Raw genomic sequence first — 19,179 nt, 5'->3', positions numbered from 1 at the left:
ACCTGAACACGTGTGTGTGTGTGTGTGTGTGTGTGTGTGTGTGTGTGTGTGTGTGTGTGTGTACAGACACTCGCTCTGGAAGCTGCTACCTAGATGCTCGTTCTCGAGGAGACGCATCAGAGAGCTTGGACTGCTCCAATGAGATCGGAGTTGGTGTTTCCAAGGCATCCTGCTGCTGCTCCCTGGGCCTGGGCTGGGGAAACCCTTGTGAATCGTGCCCCTTCGTCAACTCAAGTGAGTCAGCCCATCGTTATTTAGATTTGGCCTGCGTTGTGCATTTTTATTTGTGTGTTTCAGTTCAATAGCAAGGTTTGCCAGCTCCTGCCAGAGATGCACAGCCCGTTCTAGAGCTGACGGATACTCTTAATGTCTGACTCACCAGAGACACAGTCAATGTAGTGCTATGTTTACTGGGTATTGGTATGCTATTCATCACTCTGAAGGTGTTCATTTAGGCATAGTTAGTGCACCATAGTATCTGGGCAATCTTTTGCAGCTTTGCATCAGATTTGCGTTTAGAGATAAAACGTGAGAATTTAAGAGTGGGGAGAAGTTGCATTGTAATGTTATTTTTACTTACTTTAATTAAAACCTTATTAAAAGTTATTGAAGTGAGTCGTCATGAGTGCTGAATGAAACAACAACAACAACAACATGCATCTTTTTTTAACATGAGAGATGCACTAACCTTTATTAAGGTTATTTCCACCAATCTAACTAAACCACAGAACTCCTGATCCATGGGCATAATAATATAATTATAATTCAAATGAACAATCGCATCGTTATTTTCACAACGGACTCAGTTACAGATGATAAGCGTGGATAATAAGAAGAGAGAAGCAATGCAAATGTCAAAAAGCAAAGTTGCTGCTATTTTCTTTCAGTGAGACCAAGAGTTTTCTGAAGGGTCCAGTCTCTGTCTTTCCATCACTTAATAATTAAAGAATTGAGTCGACTTTGGACAACTGATGGGCGGAGAAGTGGCAAAAAAATTGATTTTGAATGTCACATTAATTTCACTGTTACTGGCTTTGATAAACAACCCCGTCAAATCCTATTATTACTTGTTTTGTCCCATTGTATGAGTTTGTTATTGCTGTAATTGTTGTTGCTGGTAAAGATGGGACAGCTTTGTGCAACTTACTGGAAATTGCCAACAGATGGTTCGAAACATTGCAGGGAATGAATGACTCATCCTTTTCAGCTCAAGGAAATACTTGCTTCTGTGAACAAAAAGAACAAAAACTGTGAATACCTCCTGAGATCTGAACTGGATGATCATTACTGTCTAATCGTTGCTGTCTGCATTAAAAAAAACATCTTGATCGGGGCTCGTGTGCTGCGTCGTTGCTGCTTGTTCATGAGTCTTGGTGCTGTGTTCCAGCTGAGTACAAGACGCTGTGTCCTGGAGGAGAAGGCTTCAGACCAAACCCCATCACTGTCATCTTGGAAGGTCAGACAGCAACATGCTATCATGTGTTTGTGTTAGTTTGCTCATGTGCATACACACACACACACACACACACAATGCCCACTGAGTGTTTCCTTTCGCTCTCTGGCAGACATCAATGAGTGCCAGGAGCTGCCAGGCTTGTGCCAGGGAGGACAGTGCATCAACACCTTCGGCAGCTTCCAGTGTGAATGTCCAAGAGGCTATGCCCTCAACCCAGAAACCAGAGTCTGTGAAGGTATCAAACACACACACACACACACACACAAACACACAGGCGACCTATTCCACTGGAAATTGAGGCCTTGGTTCAGCGTGGAGGACACATGCAAAGAGGGGGAACAAGCATTGAGAGCAAAGAGACAACGAAGTGTTGGACTATTTCTGTCCCGTAGTCGACGGTTCTCAATTCTAGCTCAATATGTCTCCGCTCGAGTTCCCCGTCTGTTGCTATCCCTGCGAAGCTCAACCAGGATGATGAGACAGCTGAGCGCCTAACTGTGTCCAGAGCAGCGAGGCTCTGATGTGGTCGGCCCGCTCCTCAGGCAAGTACACTCAGTCCCCAGTAGACGGGCCAGAGATGACAGAGGGAGGGAGAGATGGAGGAATGAAAGATGGGTGGGGGGGGGGCAAAGATAGATGAGAAGGGTGTTTAGAAAAAGGGGAGACAGGAACAAAGAGAGGAGAGGAGGGGGCTAAGGGTTAGACAGTGACATGTGGCTGGCGGCATTTTGATTAGCGTGTGTTTGTTGGCCACGAGAACAAGAGCGTGTGTCTGCTCTGTAAAGTGCACTGTGTCTCTAGCCAATCAACAGTTCGGCTGTAAGGAACGAGCACTGGGTTAGCTATCTGGCAGTAATGTTGATAGAGAAGTATAGAAATAAGGAAAGCTATTAGAAAACATATTGATCTGAGTAGATGTTACAAGCAGATCTCAGTCTGTGTCGTTGTGTTCGTGGGCATTCTGGTTGTGCCATCTTCACATAAGAAAATGAGGAAATCTGTATTGCTCTCATTCCTTTAGATCACAGGAAGGCTTTTAAATCAATAAGTTCTTTCAGCTCAACTAAAATAATATTGACTAACTGCCTTCTGCCCTTCCTTCTGTGTGCAGATATCAATGAGTGTGAACGACCGGGTATCTGCGGCCCGGGCCAGTGCTACAACACCATTGGAAACTACACCTGTATCTGCCCTGTGGACTACATGCAGGTCAACGGCGGGAACAACTGCATGGGTAGGTCTGCGCGCTGCTTTCTCATGACGCTAACAATCAGCAAAAAGGTAGATATAATAACAATCAGAAACCCCTTTTCTTATGAACACACACAGACATGAGGAAGAGCTACTGCTACAGGAACTTTTACTCTGACAACGGGACATGTGACGGAGAGCTGAACTTCAACATGACCAAAAAGATGTGCTGCTGCTCCTACAACATTGGCCGTGCATGGAATAAACCCTGTGAACAGTGTCCAGTGCCCAGCACCGGTGAGGTCTCATACACACACACACACACACACACACACACACACACACACACACACGTGTAGAAAGTATAAGTAACTAAGATGTGAGCTTTTATAAACTGTCTTATGTCCTAACAGACGAGTTTGTGATCCTGTGCGGCAGTGTGAGACCAGGATATTACATCGACATCACCACTGGACGGGTCATTGGTAAGAATTCAAAATTCAAAGGGTTCTTTTTATCACGAAAATATAAAAATTAGTTCTGTTCTAAGCTCTTCCCCTTGTCTCTTCCCTCTGTGCTAGATATTGATGAGTGCAGGGAAATCCCAGGAGTGTGCGAGAATGGAGTGTGCATCAACATGGTTGGCAGCTTCAGGTGTGAGTGCCCCATCGGCTTCGTCTACAACGACAAGCTGTTGATTTGCGAAGGTACACTTAAGCCTGCACTCATTTTAAATCCGACCGCAAGTGCTGCCAAATTGTAAAATACTGGGAATCCTCCCTCCATCTTAAACTAAGTCGTTCTTGACTGTCTTTGAACCCTGTTGTTGTTAGATATCGACGAGTGTCAGAATGGACCGGTGTGCCAGCAGAATGCAGCCTGTCTGAACCTGCCAGGAAGCTACCGGTGCGAGTGCAAACCCGGATATCGCTCCACCTCCACCGGACAGTGTCTCGGTAAGGCCGGGATCAGCTATGACCCTTTTTAAGGAGGTGAAATGAGTCAGCGGCGCTCAGATTACACAGCAACGTCGTAACCGGTGTGACGCTCGGTCGCCGAGATCGTACAGAATGGGTGTAAACACGGAGCGGCATTAGAGCAAAGATGAGAGGAAGCAGCCAAAACACGGCTGCCTCCCATGAGGACGATGCTTTGGATCCTCCGGTGGCCCGATGTTGTCTCGCCTCCTCAAGCTTTTGTATCAAACTCCGTCCTATGAAACTCTTTGATCGGCACACATTTGCCAGTTGTTGACCAAAGATAAAGCGGCAGAGGCAGCGCCATGATATTCGTGCTGAGGAGGAATTCTACTTAGTGGACTTGTTATTAAAGTTGGAGAGGATGTGGAGCATGTGTTGAGCTGTTGAACATATGCCGCTGTATATCTGAAACATGTCACTGTCAGTCCTCACCGATAAGCAAATGTTAAATCAACATCCTGTTTTGCTTCCTGCTTTTGATACAAGTCCTGAAAACAAAACACGGCCAGACTCCAGTGAGACCGAAGCTGTAGTTTGAATTATATCGAGTTATTAATAATACAGTGATTTATCGGGATTTGATGTGGCATGATGTGAAATAGCGTATTTAAAAATAGACGTATTTTGACTTAAATCAAATAATTATGATGCAGTTTTGTGTCCTATAAAATAATAAATAAATGCCCACATTAGTGATTGTTAACTGCGACTGTGATTATTTTTTTATTTGAAATTATTTACACAGTAATGTGACTTCAAATGTGTATCCTCGCATACACTTTACAGTCCTCAACACTTACTTTACAGTATGTATTGCACACGACCACCTTTGAGTAAAATAAGCTCGACAAGATACCTGTTTGATTAATGAGTGAAAAATATTTGGACATTTACTGTATATAAATGGACATGTCGTGTGAATTTTCCAATGCTTACAGTCACGGTCAGTTTTTCCTGTTTAAAGATTGTCCAAACGACTAATGACTGCCTAGAGATTGTGTGTTAGTCCAGTCTGTAATGGGCTTCACACTGATGTCAGAGTCAAGCAGAGAGTCCTGAATCGTCTGTTCTCCAGCTGCCTTAAAATGACAGCAACAGAGGCCAATTATGGACTGGCAATGCACGGCTATCAGACTGCATGCTCACATTTATAGGATACGTTCATTTTTTTTCCAACACAGAACTGAAGAGAAAAAGGTGTCATTTTGATGAGAAAATCTAAATACGTATTGACATATATCATGAATGAAATAATAGAACGGTGCACAGAAGGACAACGATAACAATATAGAAAGGGTATCTTCATTTTGTGGCGTTACCCCAGAATGCATCAGTGGAATCAATACAACAGTGACTCAGTCAAATAGCTAAATCAGTTATAATTTAACTGTTGCAGTGCTATTTCAGTGGAACTGTATATTTCAGTCAGTGTGACCGTTTGTTTTCTTCCTCTTTCAGACCGTAACGAGTGCATTGAGAACCCCGGCGTGTGCAACCCAGGGCAGTGCATCGACACGCTGGGGAGCTACCGCTGCATCTGCCCCAATGGCTTCAAACCAACGCGGGACCAGTCCATGTGTGTCGGTAAGCTGCTGCGTCGGCTCCTGTCTGCTTTCTGGCTTGTGTTTTGACATGTCACGCGAGTGCTGTGTGACGATGCTCTCTGGTTTTCAGACGTGGACGAGTGTGAGAGGCAGCCCTGTGGCAACGGGACCTGTAAGAACACAGTGGGCTCCTACAACTGTCTCTGCTACACCGGCTTCCAGAACTCGCACAACGGCGACTGCATAGGTGTGTGTGTGTGTGTCCGCGGATGTCAGTCTGTAAAAGAGAAAAGGGCACGAGATTCATCGTATTAAAGCGAAAGGTGTCGTGTTTGTGCGTTGATCAGATGTCGATGAGTGTGCGACGCAGAGGGGCCTGTGTCGAAATGGGCAGTGTTTGAACACCGTGGGCAACTTCCTGTGCCTCTGCCAGGATGGCTACGAGCTCACTTTAGACGGCAGACTGTGTACAGGTAAGGAAGCGCCCTTTTCTTTTCTCATTTTGGACGTTTATCTAAATGGAATGGGTTTTTACAGTGTATTCCTTCTTCTTCTTTTTTTTCTCAGATATTAATGAATGTGCAGTGAATCCAGGCACATGTGGCGCAGGAACCTGTCTGAATATGGATGGCTCTTACAGGTGTATCTGCCCACCTGGCTACTTCCTCCATGAGGAAACCTGTGAAGGTACAGCCCCCTTAAGTCCTTTCTGCGTCATGGTCAATAGATATGGAAGCCAAATATGGAGAAAAAAAACAGGAATTTATGAAGTAATAAAACATCTACATGTGTTGGGGGTAAATCTCACCTTTCAGACAGCACCTGCTTACAAGCAGACATACACAAATCACAGCTCTGCTGAGGTGCACGAGAATGAACGGCCTCCTTCTCTTCATTCGCCCCGCTGCTACAAAACACCCCTCTTCTCCCTTTCACACGTGGGAGTGGGCCCGAGCCCGAGCCAGAACACTTGGATTGTTTATACAGTGGGGCTGATGAAGAGATATTCGGCAGACTTCAACACATTCCTGCTTTGTGCTCGGTTCCTGGAAGCAGGGCAGGAACACCACTGAATTCTCAGCATCAGTTACAGCGGCAGCTGCTCATCGAACACGTGTCAAGGAGGCTGAAATACGCCTTCATCCAACTGGCCATTATTAGGATTACAATCTGTTTTATCACATTTGGATGACGTAACTGGTATGAAGTCGTTCTTGCGGCTACGGCGATATATATTCCAAGGGAAACGTAGACGTCAATGCCTCCGAGGTGAAACGTCTGACGGCACAGGTTAGGAATTTGATGAGGTGGTTGATGCCGTTCCTCTTCTGTGTGTGTGTATGTCAGATATTGACGAGTGCTCCCAGTCGCCTGAGATGTGTACATTTGGAACCTGCTCCAACAACGAAGGAAGCTTCATCTGCTTGTGCCCAGAAGGCTTCCAGGTCTCTGCCTCCGGACGCAGATGTTTAGGTAATTGTGTGTGTGTGTGTGTGTGTGTGTGTGTGTGTGTGTGTGTGTGCGTGTGTTAAAAAAGATGGGAAACGAGGCCATGAAACTATCTTATGCATCAAGTTTAAAGTGCAAAATGTAAATACTCGTGCATCTGTATAGTCTGTCTCTGAGTGCTAGTGGAGACAAAGCAGCAGTCAGTGGTGTGAGACTTTTCCTGCTCTTTCATGATAGCACACTGTGTTCCAGCTGGTTCTGCTGCTGCGGCCTCCTCAACAAGGCCAAGGGTGGCTCTGAACAGATCACTTTTCCATTTCCTCACCAGTGTGTGTGTGTGTGTGTGTGTGTGTGTGTGTGTGTGTGTGTTTATGTACATACGTGTGTTTTTGTGTTGGGTGGGGGCGCGCTGAGTCCTCTGTTAGGGAGTTCCCTCACCAAACACTGAAGTGATGATATCATCAGTTCAGTGAGGCAGTTTACAGTTTGTATTTCACTTTTCTCTCCAGTGTCAAAGTGCTCAGCTGAGGGTCGGGTGATAAACGGGAGGAGAAGGGTGGAGAGTGAGCAACATGGGCAGGGAAGGTCATCTAGGACAAACGCCTGTCCCTCTGAGAAAACCTTTTGTTTTTAATTCAAAATGATGACAGACATGAAGACAATGAAGAAAATCGCGATGACAACAGTGTTGGAAATCATTTGTGGGTCTCTGTTAGCACCTATTTATATTTTATATTTAAACATCGATGGGGGAAAGTTACAGTTACAGACTTGTGATCTATTGGTGAAAATGAAGTTCATTGCTAGGTTTCGCAACGAGAATATCAATATCACTTGTTGTATTTAGTTCAGCTGAAACTGGGCTTGTTAATTTCTTCGATTCTCATCTTTACTTTAACTTTAATTTCCAACTGCTCCATTGTAATTATTTTGCAGATGACAAATAAAGAATCAAAGCCCTCAGGACCAGCTTTGTACGCAGCTGCGTTTTAAACCACTGCAAGTTCCGCTTGAGATGGACTCGCTTTGTCATGATCATTTCTTTCGGGGCATTTATTGCCCTTTTTAGGAGCAGCTGGAGAATGACAGCAAAAGGGGGAGAGACAGGGAGTGACCAAGGGCCGCGGGTCGGTATTAAACATGGTCACAGTCTCAGTCTTTATTGATAGTAGATAAACATGGGGAGAGACACAGGGGGGTGCAACATCGGTCCCTATGGAATCATACTTGGGATATTACGATAACACTATATGGTATGTGTCTTAACCACTAGGCTACCGGTCCCCAATTAATAACATGTTTTAAATTAAAATGCCGTAGTGGTTTTGCAAATTTTTCATAATCATGACCATTCAAGCTGTCACCACCCACACCGCCATCAGATTTGTGTAACCGCTGACAGACCAGAAGCAAAAATGTATCTTATTTCTTTTCAGTATTAAGACATAGCTTTGACATTTTATCCGACCGCAATATTTTAACATTTGCGCCATACTTCAGTGTCCAAACTACAAAGTAAGAATGACATATCCACGTGCAGATGCACATGTGCATGCGCTCACACACACCTGAGCAACAGCTGTGAACAGAGCACCATAAATCTCTCATGCGGAAAGGCTGACAAATCAGTTTCATGGAGGAAAGTAACACGACTCTCTTTGACATTCTCCTCAAAGCACCAGGTGTTCATGTATGTGATCCTTGCCTCTGAGCCAGGTGTGTGTGTGTGTGTGTGTGCGTGTGTGTGTGCGTGTGTGCGTGTGTGCATGTGTGTGTGTGTGTGTGTGTGTGTGTATGTGTGATCTGTGGTGGTCAGAAAGCTTATTTGTGTTGAGTTCAGTGAAGGCCAGTGATGGCAGGAGAGTGCGACCATATGCTTCTCATTACAAGTAAGTGCCTGCCTCGTCCAGGAGGAACAAGAGCCCTCAGAAGCAGGGAGAAAGACTGGCAAACACAGATCAGTCGGGATAATTAGCCAGCCTCCCTCCTCACTGCGAATACTTCACCAAAGAATTTGAATTTAAAAGAGAAATACTTTAAAAGAAAAGTTGTAGTTTTGGTCTATTCACAGTACCTACAGGTGAGCACAACGCGGAACTCACAACTCGCTTCTACTTCGGTCTCTAATCTTTCACTGCGTGTGTGTGTGTGTGTGTGTGTGTGTGTGTTAACCCTCAGACATCCGCGTGAACTACTGCTATACCAAGTTTGAAAATGGCCGCTGTCTGGCCCCAAAGCCTCAGAACACTTCGAAGGCAGAGTGCTGCTGCACTGGGATGCCAGGTCAAGGCTGGGGAGATCCCTGTGAAATCTGCCCCACCAAGGGAGAGGGTACGTAGGCCTCCTGTCACAAGCGCCGGGGGGTTACACTTGTCTGCTCAATGTCACTTTTAATCCACATTGATCAGTGATCAGATCCTAATGCAAGCCAGATCCTATCGGACCGTACGGACTTGACAGTTGTATAATCAGATGATAAAAGTTGCATTGGAAAGACAAGTGCAACCACGTTCATGGACACGCATGCAGGGAACACAAGAGATTGCACAAACATACGTGTGTTACTGAATGGTGGTCATGACTTTTCCCATCTCGTGGTTTCCAGAGGGTTATCCTCTCCTCTGTCCCAACGAGGGATATCAACGTGGGACAGACGACCACCCAAAAGGTACTTGTGTCCTGAACGCTGATCCTTCACTGTTCTGGATCTCTGTGCAAGTTTTTGGCATGTGATTCATTTGCTGTTGATGTTTTTTACTTGTAGATATTGATGAATGCCTCAATGACCCTTGCATCAATGGCCAGTGCATCAACATAGATGGCTCGTTCCGCTGTGAATGTCCCATGGGGTACCACCTGGACATCACTAGAGTCAAGTGTGAAGGCCAGTCGACTCACTGTTTTGCTATGTTTCTCCCTCCTTCTCTCTACCTCTGGGATACTCTCATTGATTTATTTACCTGTATTAACATGCTTTTTTTGGTAAAATATTCTTGAATATAGACACTGATGAGTGTGCCATTGGCAATCCCTGCGGCAACGGCACATGCACGAATGTCATCGGTGGCTTTGAGTGTGCATGTGACAACGGCTTCGAGCCCGGGCCAATGATGACCTGTGAAGGTACGTGAAGTTATGTCTGCACTCTCGCCTCCATCGTGTCTCCGTCGCCCTGCACCACTCCCATGTAACTCGTCGCCTTCTGTTCCCTGTCCAGACATCAATGAGTGCTCCCAGAATCCTTTGCTGTGCGCCTTCCGCTGCATTAACGTGGTTGGCTCGTACCAGTGCAAGTGTCCCACAGGCTACGTGCTGCGCGAGGACAAGAGGATGTGTAAAGGTACTGCAGCGAAATGACTTAACTCACACACCCTGCTTTGTTAGTCACGGCCCATTTACTGGAAAGTGTTGCTAGAAAATAAACCGAGTGCCTCATAGAGACATGGTGGCCCCGTCCTTAAAGTTACGTAACACACTATCTCTGCGAGATCCTCAAGAGTTCTCCGTCTCGGACGAACTTAAAACTGAGTCACTGTTTACACCTCCGCTCTCTCAGATAGCTCGGGCACCATGGCAACGGTTGTATTTGGAGGGAAGCGCTGAGACAGGAGGAACTTGTCAGCGTCTATAACGTCACTGTTTACATTAGAGCTCCAAACAGACCACCAACCCTCCCACTGCACGCCTGTTAGCACTGCAGAGCGCAGCGTTTCATTGGGCGATTACATTAAACTCTTGAGTGCTGCAGTTTCTACGAGCGTCTGTGTTACATCACTGGTGTGCTGCACACACACACATACACACACACACACACTCACACATCTGTCTTCTTACTTTTGCATCCTCTTACTTGGGGTACACTGTTTGTTTTACAGACCAGAATGAGTGTGAGGACGGTATAGATGACTGCGCCAGCAGAGGCATGACCTGCAAAAACCTGATCGGTACATACATGTGCATCTGTTCCCCTGGTTACACACGGCAGCCCGGCGGAGACGGTTGCATGGGTAAGATTATCACAATGTCTCACTGGAGGAAGTAATGACCCATCGTTCCTGTTTATGACCTCCGATCTTGGCTTCTCTTTGAATTACATAAATCAGTTTTGACTCGTGCCCTTCAGTGATAGTTGTGTATTCTGGAATTTAACGTTTTTAACCTACCCCCCCATTTCCTGTCCTGGTAATTAGTGGACTGGACACTGTCATGAAATGGACTTGAACAATCGGTGACTTTGCAAACTCACAAGAAATAAATTCTGGATGACAAACGTAATCCTTCCCATTTGTGCCATTCAAATCAAATGATGAGCTCTGAATATTTGTTCAGAGATACAAGCAATGTCCAGCTTCAGTCAAAAATATCAGGGTTCACTCTCGATATATTGTTTAATATTTACTTCTTACTAAAAATCTAAAAATGAAAAATTACTAAAATCCTTTGTAAATAATAACTTGTTAGTTAAACCAGAAGAAACCAACATGAGTAATTGCTTTATATATGTAACTGCTCATAGCAGTTACATATGAAATACACAGATTGTGGTTATGAACAATTAAGAATATATAATAGTTTTTTTTAGTAGAGATGCTGGCCTGTTATTATTGGCTATGTCACTAACTGTGTGTTTTTAAAAAAAAAGGCGTTAAAAAAATACTTCTACTTTAGCTTCATTTAACTGAGTTTAACAGACAACAGCAAGTCCTGTGTAACACGTGTTTACCTTTACACTGTTCATACGTGCATGTGTGTCTCTGTGTCAGATCTGAATGAGTGCACAGCCAAACCAGGTACCTGTAAGAACGGCCGTTGTGAGAACACCGTGGGAAGCTTCCGCTGCAGATGTGACCAAGGGTTCCTCGCTAACCCCACGCAGACTGAATGTATCGGTACGTACATTGTTATCAATTTATAGTTCTCGCTTGCGCTGTGTTCATTGTGCTCTAACTTCCATTAAGTTCAGTGTCAGTTTGAAAGAGGATCTCTAATTGGACTTGCCCTGTTCAGAAGGGGGTCGCTTGTATTAGGACAGCTTGTGGGAAATGAGGCCACTCAAAAGAAAACACTTGTATTTATTGGCATCTTTGACAGGGATGGATAGTTCAGGAGTCAAAAAAGAAATGTGGTAAATTGTCTTTTAAAAACAGAAATTGTTGAGTTACAGTCACTGTGACGGGGATACGGGTTTGATAAACCTCTCCATTTCACTCAATCCCCCATATTAATTAATATATATATATATATATCAGTTTGAATATCTGACATTATCAATATTTTAGAGTTTAACATAGCCGCGTGATGAAGTTTGATTTATGATCTTTAGCTAGTGAATCCTGGCTAACTAGGTGAAATCAAAAAAATGCTTTTCATCTCAATTAACCATTCAATGACACTGTATCGCTAACAAACACACCTGTTACTGTCAAGATAGGAGAGCGGAAATCCTCTCAAAGCCTTCCTCCCTAATCTACATACTTCTGGATAGACATGATGTGCTGGACCCGGTGAGAAAAACCACCAGGGAAATGTTGTAACCTCTGCGGTTCTATGGCTATCTCACTCCTTACAGACAGTATTGATAGAGGCGTGTGGGTTATCTATTCCCGTCTGGTTCTCTGAGGCCAGCTCCTGTCTGGGTGGTTTGGTCATCGTGCCTCAGGCCCGTCTCTTTTGTTTGACTGTCCTTCTGTTTCTCACCCTCTTACGCTCATTTCTCTGTCTCTGCCACCCTACAGATAACCGCGAAGGCTTCTGCTTCACTGAGGTTCTGACCACTCTGTGCCAGATGACTTCTAGTAACAGGAACTTGGTGACCAAGTCAGAGTGCTGCTGTGACGGAGGCCGAGGCTGGGGCACCAACTGCGAGCTGTGTCCCCTGCCCGGGACCACTCATTACAAGAAGATGTGTCCTCTCGGACCCGGGTTCACCACTGATGGCAGAGGTATCTTACTGCTGAAGATTTGAGATCATTTTCCATGACCCAAAACAATGACACACAAAAATTTCGTCCAATTGGCCGGCTTCTATTCATTTCAGTAGCTTGCAGGATTCATTTTGAAAACCTTTCTTGATTCTTTATGGAAGCTACAGCATCCAAGATTCAAAACTCGCCTGCAGAAAGTTATGATATCAGCAGATCAAACAATGACGACAACAGTAATACTATTTGATCTTTTTTAGCATAATTACGCCCCCGTTGCTGCGAGTGTGTGTCAACAGACAGTGATGCATTACCATCGTACGGTAACATAAAATAAAGCAGTGGCTCGTGAATGATCTCTATGAGTTAATGTTCCATGTGCACTGAAATTGTTGGAAACCATCCAGATAAATTGCTGTCTTTGAAGTACGACATCACTTGTTATACTTTGTGAATTTGTCGGCAGCAATATGTTTACATGAAACCACTCATATGGTGAGTGTTAAACTAACAGATGGTTGTTGTTTGCAAAGCATTGATTCGTACTTTGCCAGTTGAAATCAATACATTTATGCTTGACGCAACACTGATGTAAAACTAAATGCACAGAACAAAATGTCCCTATTAAAATCCAGTTCGTTTAACTGGTGATTCAGGTGCAGTTTATCTGGAACTAACATGTTGTTGTTTCCGTCCAGATATCGACGAGTGTCGTGTGATGGGCAACTTGTGCAGAAATGGACAGTGTCTCAACACTTTGGGCTCCTACACCTGCAACTGCAAGCCCGGCTACAGCACTGACATCAGCAGCACACTGTGTGTGGGTAAGGCCTAAATCCACCTCCAGCACTTACACTTTATGGACTCTCTTCGTATCATACCTACCTCCCGTTCTCAGTCCCGCTGTCTAGTAAAGAGCCGAAACTACGTGGGTGGACTGCCCACACACTCCTCAGAAAGAAATGCAGCCCGAGTCTGTCCCCCTCATCATCTCCCCTTATGGAATTTCTGGCTACAGGATCACTCTCTCTCTCTCTCTCTCTCTCTCTCTCTCCCTCACTGTCTCACCATCACCCTCTCCCTCTCTGTCTAGATGTGGATGAGTGCATACAGGCACCAAAGCCTTGTAACTTTATCTGTAAGAACACAGAGGGAGGCTACCTCTGTTCCTGCCCCCGCGGATACATCCTACAGGAAGATGGAAAGAGCTGCAGAGGTGACACACACACACACACACACACACACACACACCAAAACAGAACCTCTACATAGTGCTACTCAGATCAGTAGACTTCAGTGGCGTGCGCCTTGGAAAGAGGGCACTGCTCTTGTAGCGACCAGCAGCAGGTACTTGGCTGTGAGACACATTTCCCCTTGAGGACAATAAAACTTATGCTCGACTTGGTTTCCAGGTTAGAGCCGCTGGAGTGCGTAGTGGCTCAGGCCCCCTGCCAGGGATCTGCTCACTGTCCAAAGACGCTCCACTTGGCCGGATTTGTCCACGTGCACGTGTTTGTTCATGAACTTGTACTCTTTGCCCAGAGACCGGGGACAGAGTGCACCTGGCAGCGTCTCTGTTTATCGGGCTTGTTTGTGAGTCTAAACAAGTGTGCTCGTGGTGTTCAGCTTCTTTTTTTTTTTTAGGCCCTCTTTCATCTTTATTTATCATAGCTTTAGTTTCCCCCTCTGCGGTCCCCCTCCGTGTTTCCGGTGGCTGGTTCGTTTGCAGTTCATTTGTAGGTCAGTGACTGTAGAAGGACTGGAATTTGACTCACAGAAAAGAGCAGCACCCAAACAGTAGTAGTGATCGAATACAGTATCTTGGACGAAGCACGTGAACTATTTAGCAGCTTGAACTTTTCTGTAGAATTTAGATGTGGTTTAATGTTGTGCAACTCCTCTCTTTCAGATCTGGATGAGTGTTCGACCAAACAGCACAACTGTCAGTTCTTATGTGTGAACACCATCGGAGGGTTCACCTGCAAATGTCCTTCTGGCTTCACCCAGCATCATAGTGCCTGCATTGGTAAACGCACAATATAAATATTACTGCACATTTCAATATATTTAGTTATTAGAAATGCCCTTTATGCACTTTTATGTTCATTCCCAAGAACATTGTTTTACAACGTTTTAAACTAATTCAGCCTCCACTCCCATATTGTGTCAAATGCACACACAATAGGTTCTTTCACAGTATCATTTCATATGGTCTCTTCCTGCCAAGCTCATAAAAGACCCCTGAACCACCCTAACCTTGACTAGCTCTCATTCTGAGTTAATGGACTCTCGCTGATATCACACTGATCTTATTAGGCTGGACTGGTTTGGAGTCATGGCAGCTTAGCAATGCTTTGTTATGGAACTTTGCAGTGGATCGCCATGACAACCACAATCTTCTTTTATTTCCAGACCATAAAAACAGCTCCCATGACCTCACATGAAATTAGGGACAGGGATCCCTCCGTTTTGACCGGAATAACAGCCGGCTAATGACACACAGTAGGTGTGGACGTGTTATTAATTCAGGAGTACGAAGGTTGGCGAAACATGGGTGTGACATAAAACACTTGTTCAAATCATACCTCAGAAACTACTGCTTAGGACACTAAACCCCAAACTCCTTCAGGGTGCTCATTGGCCAAAGAGACAGTTATTGATCGGAATACATTTCCAGACATGTTGTAAATATTGAATCCTTCCAATACGTCTGTTCCTTGAAGCCGCTGCTATAAAGAAATATGTGTCCTTTTCCAGCATTATAGTGCTGCTTCCATTAAAACCATCTTTATTTGGATTGCCAGGTGAAAAGACCCAGGATGACATAACGCAGCTCTTTCATTCGAGTTGCTAAACAGCCTAAACTGCCTAATTGGGTTCAGTCACAACAGACAAAAATCATTGTGATGTTGGACAAAATAACTCTTTCTCTTTGCAAGTGGACGTCGTGTGTCAATTGTTTTGTCAGTCGAGTCAAGAATGAGCTTTCACACTCTCATGTGATCATCTCCTCTGGTCTGAGATCAGCTCAGTAGGTGAGAGGTTGTATTCCTAAACCTTGCAGACTGTGAGATCATTTGTGCCACCAGCCCATCGGGGACCTCTCCTATTATGAATATGTTAATCCCCCCCCCCCCCCCGTGAATATGGTAATGACTCTCCACATCCAAAATCAGGGTTTTAATCAGCTTTTATATCAAGTTTCCGACTTTACCCCTGCCTGAACCTTCCTTCCTTTCTTTGTAGACAACAACGAATGTGCAACGGACCCTAATCTGTGCGGCTCCAAAGGTGCCTGCCAGAACACTCCGGGGAGCTTCAATTGCGACTGCCAGCGAGGATTCTCATTAGATTCCGACGGACAAGCCTGCGAAGGTCTGACAACGTTTGATACCGACCTCAGTGTCAGCTGGTTCATGACAGAAAACCAGGCTCTTACTGTAGTTTTGTTGTGTGTTTGTCCCTGACAGATACGGATGAGTGCGATGGAAACCACAGGTGTCAGCACGGCTGTCAGAACCTGGTGGGTGGATACAGGTGCAGCTGTCCACAGGGCTACTTACAGCACTACCAGTGGAACCAGTGCGTGGGTGAGTAACGCCGCTGTTATTTTTTTTTAAATGATCAGCAAATATAAAAATGATTTCCTTTTGGTGTTCTGGATTAGAGGCGGGCCGGGTTACTATCCTTCACCTCTTTCCTGCCACTCTTGAAATATGTCAAATGTGTTTTTCCTTTCCCATGGAAATCCGACCCTTCCCTTTTGTGTGGCGAGGTCATGAGAAAAGGACATGTTATAAAACAAAATGCTCAAAAAGTTATTATAAATGCCCACTAAGTAATGCAAAGACACAAAAAACATGACGAGGGTGATAAGAGAGTGGCTGAGAGGACGATGGAAATATCTCACTAACTGGACAAAGAGACTTAATAAAGTAGGGACAAAAAAACGGAAAAAGGAAGATGGTGCACCAAACTATAAGTACTTTAAAGTAATCAGAAATAGTTCAAGCATACACAAAGTAATTGTGTGGTACGGTGTGTGTGCGCCTCAGTGTAATGCCCCAAAATAAAGAGCTTTTGTTAGTCATCTATTTGTAGTTGGAATCTCTCCACACATTTACAGAGTCCGAGGCACACTTTCCCAGTATTGTTTGTGTCCTAACGACCTCTTGTTTGTTTACTTCCCGTCAACTTCCTGTGACCCAGATGAGAACGAGTGCATGAACAGCCAGATCTGCGGGGGAGCGTCGTGCCACAACACCCTGGGGAGCTTCCGCTGCCTCTGCCCCACCGGCTTCAACTACGAGCAGACGGGCGGCGGCTGCTCCGACGTCAACGAGTGCTCCACCAGCCACAACCCCTGCAAGTTCGGCTGCTCCAACACGGACGGGGGCTACCTCTGTGGATGTCCATCTGGATACTTCCGTGCAGGACAAGGGTACGTGAGCCGTGAATATAGCTGCGCGTGGACGCCCTCCGCAGAGGTTTTTAAAATGTTCACGAGTCGCCTGATGTCTTCGTCTTTCGTTTCAGGCACTGCGTCACGGGTCTGGGCTTCACCGGCGGCGACTCCGGTGCTGGACAGGGAGGTGAGGTGGATGATAATTCTCTGTCTCCCGAGGCCTGCTATGAATGTAAGATCAACGGCTATCCCAAGAAGGGACGCAAACGTCGCAGCACCAACTCAACGCGGGAGGAACCTCTGGAAGACATGCAGGTAACGCAGAGGGCGCTAAGGTCATGACGTGATTGGACAGGACATGGATGTAAACCGCAACTTGACGTTCTCCTTAGACCCTGTCCCTTTCCCTTCGCTTGATTAGTGACAGAAAACATTCTGTACTGTAGGGCACATGTCTTGTATCCTCTGAATAGTTGGACCGTGTTTTCTTTCTGCAGCTGACTGAGAAGGAGACGGTCAGCCTGGCCAGCGTTGACATCGAGGACACTCTGCAGTTCCACTTGAACATCAGCGACCTGAGCAACCGCGACCACATCCTGGAGTTCACCCCGGCCTTATCCACCCTCAGCGACCACGTGCGTTACAGCATCGACTACGGAAACGAAGAGGGCTACTTCAAGATCAACCAGAGAGAGGGCGTCAGCTTCCTGCACCTGAGCAGGAAGAAGGCCCTCCCCCCAGGGGTGTACGAGCTTCAGATCAGCAGCATGCCCCTCTACAGGAAGAAGGAGCTGGCTGAGCTGGAGGACCGGCACGATAAAGACTACCTCACAGGACAGCTGGGGGACATACTGAAGATGAGGGTGCAGATCATCCTCCATTAACCGTCACAAGACTGAGACAGGCAGATGTTGCCGGCAGCTGCTAATCCAGTGTCAGGCTCGCAATTTGCCAAAAAAAAGCCCAACATCTCTGACTCTGGATCAGTGGTTAGGGGCAACTTCTACTCGCTCCAACAGGGAGAAGGGCTCACCACCAAAGAGACAAGAAAGGGGTGGGAGGGGTTTGGGAGGGGGGAGGGGGGGGGAACTGCGTTGTTTGATTGCCAAAGATGATTCTACATATCATAGATACAATTTCTGTGGAAAAAATGCCAGCAGAACGAGGCAGTATGAAAGATTTTAGTCAAATGAAGAACATATTGCCCCGACACACTTCCGCTGTGTGGGAAGCACTATTGAGAACGTGAGTGGTTTTTAATTGTGGGGTTTCATGTTGTACGATGATATGTGGAATCAGGTGCCACTTTGAAGGGCGTGAGGACTGCAGAAAGCTCTAAAGGCCCAGTTTTTTTTTTAGAACTCGGCTTAGGTGGAAGAAAAGGGCGAGTCGCAATAGTCTGCAATACTTTCATTTCCTCCCCTCAGGTAAACAACTGAACAAACTTGGATACGTGAAAGTAAACACATTTCTCCTTCCCCAGATGTTAATTTAATGGAGTGAAGATGAAATTATGAGAATGTTTAGGAGAGGAAAGGAACCCACTATGGACTATTGAGATGTAGCCATGTCCGAGCTTGAATGACTCCAACTGCATATTTAAACTATGCTTTTCCATCTTTCCTACTGACTAGAATAAATCATATTTACTGGTGCTAGCAACACAACCACATAGACTTCTGAATGCACTTTTCTACTAGACAAATCTCAGTAGTCAACAATACAATCCCATTGGTCATTCTGAAGATGTCATGTCTTTGCAACAGTAACAGCTAGCTGCATAGCCCGTCTGCTCTCCTCTATACTACATGTAAATTGTGTTTATACTGTAATAATCGATGCCACTTTTAATCTATGAAGCATTTGTAAACTAGAGGAAGCCCCTGGAATAGAGGGGTTTGTAATGGTGCTTATAATGACCAACTACTTCCTTTGTAAACTGTTTATACATACACACACACACACACACACACATTGATGATGCCAAACCTGGGCCTTCATGATTATGCACTGAGGTCTTCATGGCCACACACTCTCACAAAATACAATCAGTGCTGCATTGCCACGGACCAGCCTGACACCAGTCTGTGTTCTCTGTTCACATCAGTGAGGGTTTAGTTGTAAATTCACAATAAAAACATTTTTGGTGTATATGTATTCACTGCTGTACTTTTCACTTTATCCAGATTTAATTATTAATGTTACAAAAGTTAAACGGAAGACTGCCAGCTTT

At 45.3% G+C, this 19,179-nt stretch overlaps 1 protein-coding gene across 1 annotated transcript in view; it reads left to right on the top strand.

Annotated features, from left to right (window-relative positions):
* The window catches only part of fbn1 (fibrillin 1), a 54,562-nt gene extending 35,459 nt beyond the window's left edge, over window positions 1–19,103 (top strand). The window contains exons 38-66 of the mRNA XM_034525577.1: window positions 67–234; window positions 1,388–1,456; window positions 1,566–1,691; window positions 2,568–2,690; window positions 2,786–2,944; window positions 3,061–3,132; window positions 3,229–3,354; window positions 3,481–3,603; window positions 5,086–5,211; window positions 5,302–5,418; window positions 5,519–5,644; window positions 5,739–5,858; window positions 6,519–6,644; window positions 8,799–8,951; window positions 9,226–9,288; window positions 9,385–9,504; window positions 9,624–9,743; window positions 9,838–9,960; window positions 10,496–10,627; window positions 11,384–11,509; window positions 12,356–12,562; window positions 13,240–13,365; window positions 13,635–13,757; window positions 14,451–14,567; window positions 15,788–15,916; window positions 16,012–16,131; window positions 16,751–16,982; window positions 17,078–17,261; window positions 17,444–19,103. Of these exons, the coding sequence (XP_034381468.1) occupies window positions 67–234; window positions 1,388–1,456; window positions 1,566–1,691; window positions 2,568–2,690; window positions 2,786–2,944; window positions 3,061–3,132; window positions 3,229–3,354; window positions 3,481–3,603; window positions 5,086–5,211; window positions 5,302–5,418; window positions 5,519–5,644; window positions 5,739–5,858; window positions 6,519–6,644; window positions 8,799–8,951; window positions 9,226–9,288; window positions 9,385–9,504; window positions 9,624–9,743; window positions 9,838–9,960; window positions 10,496–10,627; window positions 11,384–11,509; window positions 12,356–12,562; window positions 13,240–13,365; window positions 13,635–13,757; window positions 14,451–14,567; window positions 15,788–15,916; window positions 16,012–16,131; window positions 16,751–16,982; window positions 17,078–17,261; window positions 17,444–17,830 (4,043 nt within the window). The 3' untranslated portion in view covers window positions 17,831–19,103. The remainder of the gene's footprint in view (window positions 1–66; window positions 235–1,387; window positions 1,457–1,565; window positions 1,692–2,567; window positions 2,691–2,785; window positions 2,945–3,060; window positions 3,133–3,228; window positions 3,355–3,480; window positions 3,604–5,085; window positions 5,212–5,301; window positions 5,419–5,518; window positions 5,645–5,738; window positions 5,859–6,518; window positions 6,645–8,798; window positions 8,952–9,225; window positions 9,289–9,384; window positions 9,505–9,623; window positions 9,744–9,837; window positions 9,961–10,495; window positions 10,628–11,383; window positions 11,510–12,355; window positions 12,563–13,239; window positions 13,366–13,634; window positions 13,758–14,450; window positions 14,568–15,787; window positions 15,917–16,011; window positions 16,132–16,750; window positions 16,983–17,077; window positions 17,262–17,443) is intronic.
* The last annotated feature ends 76 nt before the right edge of the window (window positions 19,104–19,179 follow it).

This window comes from Cyclopterus lumpus, chromosome 3 (genome assembly GCF_009769545.1).
Source record: "Cyclopterus lumpus isolate fCycLum1 chromosome 3, fCycLum1.pri, whole genome shotgun sequence".
Taxonomy (NCBI): Eukaryota; Metazoa; Chordata; class Actinopteri; order Perciformes; family Cyclopteridae; genus Cyclopterus; species Cyclopterus lumpus.
The sequence above is the reverse complement of the archived record's forward strand: the minus strand, read 5'-3'. Positions and strand labels throughout refer to the sequence as shown.